The 9,776-nt window shown below is 42.7% G+C and overlaps 1 protein-coding gene across 1 annotated transcript; it reads right to left on the reverse strand.

Annotated features, from left to right (window-relative positions):
- Nucleotides 1-4,583: 4,583 nt before the first annotated feature.
- Nucleotides 4,584-9,669, reverse strand: LOC106599384 (von Willebrand factor C domain-containing protein 2-like). The gene is made up of 3 exons (XM_014190593.3): nt 9,065-9,669; nt 7,026-7,155; nt 4,584-6,311 (listed from the first exon to the last, which is right to left on the reverse strand). Exons 1-3 carry the CDS (start codon nt 9,410-9,412, stop codon nt 6,124-6,126), a joined length of 666 nt encoding a protein of 221 aa, XP_014046068.1. The 5' UTR covers nt 9,413-9,669; the 3' UTR covers nt 4,584-6,123.
- Between the last annotated feature and the right edge of the window lie 107 nt (nt 9,670-9,776).

The following is a 9,776-nucleotide window of genomic DNA, read 5'->3' on the forward strand; positions in this document are numbered from 1 at the left end:
TGGTTTGGGAAGGTTTTAATTATCACCGTGGGTACAACATCACCGATGCACTTGCTAATAAACTCGCTCACAGAATCAGCGTATTCATCAATGTTGTTGTCTGAGGCTATCCGAAACATATCCCAGTCCACGTGATCGAAGCAATCTTGAAGCGTGGAATCAGATTGGTCAGACCAGCATTGAACAGATCTGAGTACGGGTGTTTCCTGTTTTAGTTTCTGTCTATATGCTGGGAGCAACAAAATGGAGTTGTGGTCAGATTTGCTGAAAGGAGGGCGAGGGAGGGCTTTGTATGCATCGCGGAAGTTAGAGTAGCAATGATCCTGAATTTTGCCAGCCCGGGTCGTGCATTCGATATGCTGATCAAATTTAGGGAGTCTTGTTTCCAGATTAGTCTTGTTCAAATCCCCAGCTACAATAAATGCAGCCTCAGGATATGTGGTTTCCAGTTTACATAGTCCAATGAAGTTCTTTCAGGGCTGTCGAGGTGTCTGCTTGGGGGGGATTTACACGGCTGTGATTATAATCGAAGATAATTCTCTTGGTAGATAATGCGGTCGGCATTTGATTGTAAGGAATTCTAGGGCAGGTGAACAAAAGGACTTGAGTTCCTGTATGTTGTTATGATCACACCACGACTCGTTAATCATAAGGCATACACCCCCGCCCTTCTTCTTACCAGAGAGATGTTTGTTTCTGTCGGCGCGATGCGTGAAGAAACCGGGTCGCTGTACCAACTCTGATAGCGTATCCCAAGTGAGCCATGTTTCCGTGAAACAGAGAATGTTACAATCTCTGATGTGTCTCTGGAAGGCAACCCTTGCTCGAATATTGTCTACCTTGTTGTCAAGAGACTGGACATTGGCGAGTAGTATACTCGGGAGCGGTGAGCGATGTGCCCGTCTATGGAGCCTGACCAGAAGACCGCTCCATCTTCCCCTTTTGCGGCGCCGTTGTTTTGGGTTGCCTACTGGGATCTGATCTCCTTCACTGCAGCCAAAGTGAGTAAAACATTTAAACGTGTTAACCCTCGCAAGGCTGCCGGCCCAGACGGCATCCCTAGCCGCATCCTCAGAGCATGCGCAGACCAGCTGGCTGGTGTGTTTACGGACATAGTCAATCAATCCCTATCCCAGTCTGCTGTTCTCATATGCTTCAAGAGGGCCACCATTGTTCCTGTTCCCAAGAAAGCTAAAGTAACTGAGCTAAACGACTATCGCCCCATAGCACTCACTTCCGTCATCATGAAGTGCTTTGAGAGACTAGTCAAGGATCATATCACCGTTTGCAGACTACACTACAGTGGTAGGCTTGATTACCAACAATGACGAGAGGGCCTACAGGGAGGAGGTGAGGGCCCTCGGAGTGTGGTGTCAGGAAAATAACCTCACACTCAACGTCAACAAAACAAAGGAGATGATCGTGGACTTCAGGAAACAGCAGAGGGAGCACCCCCCGATCCACATTGACGGGACAGTAGTGGAGAAGGTGGAAAGTTTTAAGTTCCTCATGGACAAACTGAAATGGTCCGACCCACACAGACAGCGTGGTGAAGAAGGCACAACAGCGCCTCTTCAACCTCAGGAGGCTGAAGAAATTTGCCTTGTCACCAAAAATACTCACAAACATTTACAGATGTACAATTGAGAGTATCCTGTCGGGCTGTATCACCGCCTGGTACGGCAACTGCTCCGCCCACAACCGTAAGGCTCTCCAGAGGGTAGTGAGGTCTACACAACGCATCACCGGAGGCAAACTACCTGCCCTCCAGGACACCTACACCACCCGATGTCACAGGAAGGCCAAAAAGATCATCAAGGACAACAACCCGAGTCACTGCCTGTTGACCCCGCTATCATCCAGAAGGCGAGGTCAGTACAGGTGAATCAAAGCTGGGACCAAGAGTCTGAAGGCCAGCTTCTATCTCAAGGCCATCAGACTGTTAAACAGCCATCACTAACATTGAGTGGTTGCTGCCAACATACTGTCTCAAATCTCTAGCCACTTTAATAATTAAACATTTGATGTAATAAATGTATCACTAGTCACTTTAAACAATGCCACTTTATATAATGTTTACATACCCTACATTACTCATCTCATATGTACAGTTGTGGCCAAAAGTTTTGAGAATGACACAAATATACATTTTCACAAAGTCTGCTGCCTCAGTTTGTATGATGGCGATTTGAATATACCCCAGAATGTTATGAAGAGTGATCAGATGAATTGCAATTAATTGCAAAGTCCCTCTTTGCCATGCAAATGAACTGAATCCCCGAAAAACATTTCCACTGCATTTCAGCCCTGCCACAAGAGGACCAGCTGACATCATGTCAGTGATTCTCTAGTTAACACAGGTGTGAGTTGATGAGGACAAGGCTGGAGATCACTCTGTCATGCTGATTGAGTTCAAATAACAGACTGGAAGCTTCAAAAGGAGGGTGGTGCTTGGAATCATTGTTCTTCCTCTGTCAAACATGGTTACCTGCAAGGAAACACGTGCCATCATCATTGCTTTGCACAAAAAGGGCTTCACAGGCAAGGATATTGCTGCCAGTCAGATTGCACCTCAATCAACCATTTATCGGATCATCAAGAACTTCAAGGAGAACGGTTCAATTGTTGTGAAGAAGGCTTCAGGGCGCCCAAGAAAGTCCAGCAAGCGCCAGGACCGTCTCCTGAAGTTGATTCAGCTGCGGGATCGGGGCACCACCAGTACAGAGCTTGCTCAGGAATGGCAGCAGGCAGGTGTGAGTGCATCTGCACGCACAGTGAGGCGAATACTTTTGAAGGATGGCCTGGTGTCAAGAAGGGCAGCAAAGAAGCCACTTCTCTCCAGGAAAAACATCAGGGACAGACTGATATTCTGCAAAGGGTACAGGGATTGGACTGCTGAGGACTGGGGTAAGTCATTTTCTCTGATGAATCCCGTTTCCAATTGTTTGGGGCATCCGGAAAAAAAGCTTGTCTGGAGAAGACAAGGTGAGCGCTACCATCAGTCCTGTGTCATGCCAACAGTAAAGCATCCTGAGACCATTCATGTGTGGGGTTGCTTCTCAGTCAAGGGAGTGGGCTCACTCACAATTTTGCCTAAGAACAAAGCCATGAATAAAGAATGGTACTAACACATCCTCCGAGAGCAACTTCTCCCAACCATCCAGGAACAGAAACGCCTTGCCATAAGCTAAAAGTGATAACTATGTGGCTCGGGGAACAAAACATCAATATTTTGGGTCCATGGCCAGGAAACTCACCAGACCTTAATCCCATTGAGAACATGTGGTCAATCCTCAAGAGGTGGGTGGACAAACAAAAACCCACAAATTCTGACAAACTCCAAGCATTGATTATGCAAGAATGGGCTGCCATCAGTCAGGATGTGGCCCAGAAGTTAATTGACAGCATGCCAGGGCGGATTGCAGAGGTCTTGAAAAAGAAGGGTCAACACTGCAAATATTGACTCATTGCATCAACTTCATGTAATTGTCAATAAAAGCTGACACTTATGAAATGCTGTAATTATACTTCAGTATTCCATAGTAACATCTGACAAAAATATCAAAAGACACTGAAGCAGCAAACTTTATGAAAATGTACATTTGTTATTCTCAAAACTTTTTGCCATGAATGTATATACTGTACTCTATACCATCTACTGCATCTTGCCTATCCCGTTCGGCCATCACTCATCCATATATTTATATGTACATATTCTTATTCATTCCTTTACACTTGTATGTATAAGGTAGTTGTTGTGAAATTGTATGATTACTTGTTAGATATTACTGATATTACTACTGTCGGAACTAGAAGCACAAGCATTTCGCTACACTCGCATTAACATCTGCTAACCATGTGTATGTGACAAATAAAATTTGATTTGATTTGACTTGAGGAGTAATTGAAAATGTACTGAGACTAAAGAGAATAGAGTGATAGAACCTGCTCCTGGTTCCAAAGGCAGAGTGGAACTGGTAACAGTCATGAAAAATCCATGGAAAACAAAACACAATTTCACAAATAACTGATTATAATAGTTGAGCCACTAATGTTCCTTCAGAGGGAGGTTCAGAAATACCATCACATTGCATTGCAGCTCAAATTAAAACGCTAAACTGCTTTGTTATATATTAGACAGAAACTGGCTAAGGGGATCCTACGCCTTGGGTGGAAATTGTTTGCATTAGCCGAATTCTAGTAATGTGGCGCACGTTTTTGGAATGATCTAATAATGGCAGTGTTGACCAAGCCCCGCTCCCATCAGTGGATGCATTACAAAGAAAGGATCATTTCTAGGTAGTGTTAAAATGATGTTCATACTGTCTCAGAGATAAATCTACCCCATAACTCATTTGAACAGAAAACCTAACAGTTATTGTTGAGGGGCGAGCTCTGTCCCCAAACTGTCGACAAGAGGGATTTGGGGAAATTGAACAATGAACCGCTGGCATCCCCTAAGTGACAAGACATCCAGTGTGTAATAAATAAACATCCTTCTACACAACAATGGCACCACACTGTAGTGGACAGTGTACAGTGTAGTTAATGGACATACAAGGACACTTTGTTTTCACTTACTGTAAGTTTACATTGTTTTTTTTAATGAAAGATGGAGGGAGTTCCCAAAGGTATGGATAAAAGATATACAACATCTTCAGTAACATAATCAAGAGACACGGTATTAGGAGAGTCGACTAGAGAATTGTAATGAGAGCCTTGCCTGAAATGACAAAGCTTGGATGTTGGCATAAAGTCTATCCATGCCAGCATAGACCAATATGCTACACAACAACATACACCAGAAGAACGGTTTCTTGCCTTTAATGGTTTTCATGCAATGGTCCCTTAAGAACGGACATGAAGGAAGAAAGTGTACATTGTTTCGTTTTCATGTTCATACCTACGCATTTCTGACATTCTGATAGTGAGTTGTTTATAGTTTACAAACCTATAGCATTCATTCAAAAAATGTAATGTTGCTTACACTAGCCTTTAGCTTTCAGAACCTCTCAATTATCTTCATATTTAATGTTCCATTCATGACCAATTTAAATAAGATGGTATACCTCAATTAATATCCATCGAAGTTGGTCAAAATCTTCCAATAACACTACTAGAGAAGTATAACATCCCAAAATGTAGGATAGTCCCTATCATCTACACCACATTGAAACATTTGTACTAGTGTAGAAATATGTGGCTACTTCACCTGCTTAATCCTTGTTTAGAGTACACACACGAAAGCAGAGGTCTTCAGACTCTCAGTTGGGTTAAACTGCCCCCTCCTTCAACTATATTAGGAAATGTTTTTTTGGCAAGGAATGTTAAAAAGATAGTTCACTCCAAAATCAAAGTTATTCAGATGTGTTTTCAGATCTCAAAAGTGGTCTAATATCAAGAAGAGAATCATGAGATGGTCCCTAACAGATAAAGGCTTCCATCTTAAATGAATGGGAAATATTTGAGTTTGAGGCTTATTGTTGGATCTTGACAGCAGACCACTTTTTAAGTCTGAAAACCTCAGTCAAACTTCGATTTGAGAGTGAACTGCCTCTTGACATGTTCATTTATTGATAATACATGAACATGAATATTGCAATATAATGCCAGCAAAACAACTCCAGTCTCTTTGGAATAGGTTTAGACAAGAGAGCGAAAAATACATTCACATAGTAGTTACAGTTGGATTTTTCTGCTGTAAAAGTGTTGGTGATACATGCTACAGTAAAAATGTACAAATATATTTTATTGTCACATACACCGGATAAGTGCAGTGAAATGTGTTGTTTTACAGGGTCAGCCATAGTAGTATGGTGCCTATGGAGCAAATTAGGGATAAGTGCCTTGCTCAAGGGTACATCGACCGGTTCTTTTGGGTATTTCGAACCAGCAATCTTTCAGTTACTAGCCCAACACTCTAACCGTCCTGCTGATAACCACCAAACATTCAGGGGCAAATCGCTCTGGGGAGAAGTTTCCTCTAGGTACAGTTCTAGGATCAGCTCCCCCTCCTCCAATCCTAACATTAACCATTAGTGGGGGGAAATCCAAAACTGACCCAAGATCAGTGTCTAGGGGCAACTTCACCCTATACCGGGGCAAATGACTGGTGCTACTTCATCAGTTCTTCTGGCTAGTCTCTCCAGGGGTGCAGTTGCGTACGCGGGAACAGGTGGCCAAGCGGTTGCCCTCCCAGTAGCCAGCGTCACCTGAGTCGTGACAGCGGCACTTGGTGCAGGAGTCCACCCACAGTGGCTCACCTCCTGGAATCACCTGGCTCCGGGTTGAATCCACATAGCAGTTGGGCCCTGGGGAATCACACACACACACACAATCATTTCTGTTAACTTGCTATATGGTTGTGATATTTTCCAATGCGCTTCTCTTTCTATGAGGATAAACGGTCACCTCTACCATAAAGAGGAGAGGATATTTTTATGATCAGTTGAATTTCAGAAAATAAATATTGATTACCTCCCGAAGTACTGTGTTTGAAAAAACTCTATACTCTTAATTACGCAGTCATAGACCACCTAAACTCAAACAATGAATGCATCTTCATTTGGCTATTTTCCAACTCGATAAACTTCCTTTTAAAAGCTAATGAGTGTCTCAGCAGAACAGGAGAGAGAGAGAATCAGTCATCGGTAATGGTGCGTGAAGCGGATTATTTCATGCATATATTGCTAATTCTGCCCCCCACTACCTCTACTTCCATTTGTTTGGATAAATGATCACCTTCATGTATTGTTGCTTGTGGTGCTGACAACAGTAATGTGACAAAACTAATGGCATGCATCACTCTAAGGGGTAAATTATGAAGAGAATAGACAATGTGAGGAGTCAGAACATCCTCTTCCCTGTCTCTAGCCCTCTCTCATCTCCCTTTGGCTCGAATAGAATGGAACGAAATACTTCTCAGGGTTCTCCCCAGGATTTTTTAACAAGGTGGTTCTGCTAAGTATGGCGGGGGGTTCTATGTCATAAATATCCATGAGATGTATACTGGTCAGTTTACTTACCCTCTGGGCACTCTGGGCAGCACTTCCCTTTGGTGTAGATAGGGTTGACGCAGGGCGGGGGGGCACAGTCTGCCACCAGGCAGCGGGCGATGCCGTCACTGTCACAGGTACACTGCTCGCACTCGTTGGGCTGCCAATCACACAGAACAAAACACAGGCTGTCAGAGACAGAGGCTTCATCCCAAATGGCACCCTATTCCCTTTATAGTGCACTACTTTTGACCAGAGCCCAAAGGGGAATGTTGTGACATTTGGGATGCAACCACATACAGTACATAGACCTTCTAGTGTTCTTTAGACTGCCACTGGCAGATATCACGGATAGACATGAGCAGTTGGACAGAAAAAAGTGCTCATTCAAAGAGACAGGGCAATCGATTGATTCTACAACGATAAGACTGACTTAAGCAGGTGCTTTCAGTTTAACTGTGACAAATTTAACTGTGACGGCATGTTGGTTTTCCTGAGCTATAAGCATTAGTGTAGATGCTAGCCTATAGCCCATTTCAAGATATATCTGAAAAAGAGAAGTCTGACATATAACCATAATGCCATGTTTAAGATGTGCTTATATATGTATAGTATATGCTTTATGGTATACAGTTCATTTAAACTGTTGCCAGATGTTTTCCCCTGTCATGGTATTGGATGTTTATCAGCATATCTGAGGTTCAGATACAGAGGGTGGTTTAAATGAAGTGGAAGAAGAAAACTCTATGAGGCCCTGGGCTAAATGTCTCTGAGCTCCTCCAGTACTGTGTCAGAGGCCTATATAATAACTTCATCAAAAGGACAATGAGCCACAAGTAAATCTCGCTGCGTGGCTTTCTGTTGCCAGAGTTGTTTCATATTCTAATTCATTGACTTAGGGGGTCTTAAAATACTGCTTGGCTTGGTTGGCTTTGGTCTCCACTACCCATTGAATCAAATGAAACGAATCAGAGGGCTGAGTTTATTCTTCAAGGGTATGGCTAATGACTCTACTAACTACATGAACAGACAACAAAGCTGTGCGTAATCACTAGCACAGCAACATAATCAGAAACAAGAAACACAGATGTAATTAGAAGAAGAAAACAAACAGCAAACATAACTGAAAAACTCATTCTATAGAATGGTTGAGGACTACGAAGGAGATTATCAAAATATTTACAATGCGCCTCCAGAAGAACCTCAATATCAAAAGGGGATTTGTATCTATATCTGTTCTCTCAATTTACATATGCACTGTCACATTTGAATAGACTTGGTGTTAAGTGTATCATTCAAAAGCATCATACTGCCTCCATGTGGCAGTATCTTCACCAGTTACAGTCCCTGTGAGTAAAAGCTTCAGCTGCTACTGTAGCAAACGAGGACCGGTACCCGCTGTATATAGCCTCGTTGTTGTTATTTTATTGTGTTTATTTTTTATATTTTTTTTAAACTTTAGTTTATTAGTATTTTCTTAACTCTATTTCTTGAACTGCATTGTTGGTTAAGGGCTTGTAAGTAAGCATTTCACGGTAAGGTCTTCACCTATGGTATTCGGCGCATGTGACAAATAACATTTGATTTGATTTGAAACTTGAAAGAACAAGCTTTCATAGCAGTTAGTAGTTCAACAACAAACCACAGGGTAGCGCAATTTAGCCATATTCGAAAATTGATCTGCATACAGTGCCAGAAACAGTCCGACGCCCAGAGATGTTTCCGGAAAGAAAGAAAATGAAATGTGCTGCTTGTCAGTTATTCTGAGTCATAAGACGCGTATGCAGTGATATATTAAGAGACATGTTAACAGTGAATCAAATACATTACTTTTGAAAAAAAATATATCCAAAATTGCTGATGCGTAATTGCGCACAGAGAGACTTTGGAGAGACGATTTCAGGAAGTAGCACAACGCTTATTATAGTAAGAGGAAAAGCAATATTAGTCAACTCAATAGACATTTGAGAAGTAAATGACATCACATACATATTATGTTTATTCATTCCAGGTAAAGTTTAACTTGATCATATCGTGCCAAGTAGGGAATTATGCTTGCGGTAGCCTACCTGGAAGTTTTGTCCCAGTTCGTACACCACTCCCCGGTACTCGCAGCCTATTTTCTCACATCTTGGACAGCAGTCAGTGGGATAGTGGCTGACATGGATGCAAGCGGCCGGCAAAGAGGTACACTCCGTCCGTGCACAAGACGACCCCTCTGTGGTGCATTCACACTGCGTGCAGTGGTCCGATTCTAGAAAGTACCATTCTCCCACATAGTAGACGCTGCCGTTCGCATCACAGGTGTTCTCATGTCCAGCCACAGAGAAAGACAGACCGAACTGGACACAGAACAGTAGAGACAACACGGAATGCATAACCCCCATCGAATAGTGCTGATTTGAAACCATTTTCATGACCAAAAAAATATCCAAAACAAGACGAAAGAGATTGTGTTTGTTCCAGTGTCCAGGATTTTAAAAAAAATACACAATGTGCTTTAGTGTTTATGGTCATTTAGCAGTTTCTGCCACATTGTTGAAGAATATAAAATCCTCATAACATTTCCAGATGTGCATCTAGCCTACAATTGAGGCTATATTCTCGATGGCCCAGCCGGTCTCGCACAGATCCCAAGCTGAAACGTGTAAAGAGAGGGAAAGTTATTACGCCTCTACGGGGGTTACGTTTCAATTTACACGTGACTACCCAGTTTAGTGCTTAGACTCTGGTCCGTCCCCCCATAAATTGCCTGTGAGCTTTAACCTCCTACTCACTATG

This window comes from Salmo salar, chromosome 03, assembly GCF_965601325.2.
Source record: "Salmo salar chromosome 03, fSalSal1, whole genome shotgun sequence".
NCBI classification, from domain to species: Eukaryota; Metazoa; Chordata; class Actinopteri; order Salmoniformes; family Salmonidae; genus Salmo; species Salmo salar.

Excerpts from the sequence above, each read along its gene's own strand:
- LOC106599384 (XM_014190593.3), bottom strand. The coding sequence starts at position 9,412 with ATGAAAATGGTTTCAAATCAGCACTATTCGATGGGGGTTATGCATTCC. Across the intron at positions 7,156-9,064 it reads AACTGGGACAAAACTTCCAG|CCCAACGAGTGCGAGCAGTG; the intron begins GTAGGCTACCGC and ends TGTGATTGGCAG. Across the intron at positions 6,312-7,025 it reads CTGCCCAGAGTGCCCAGAGG|GGCCCAACTGCTATGTGGAT; the intron begins GTAAGTAAACTG and ends GTGATTCCCCAG.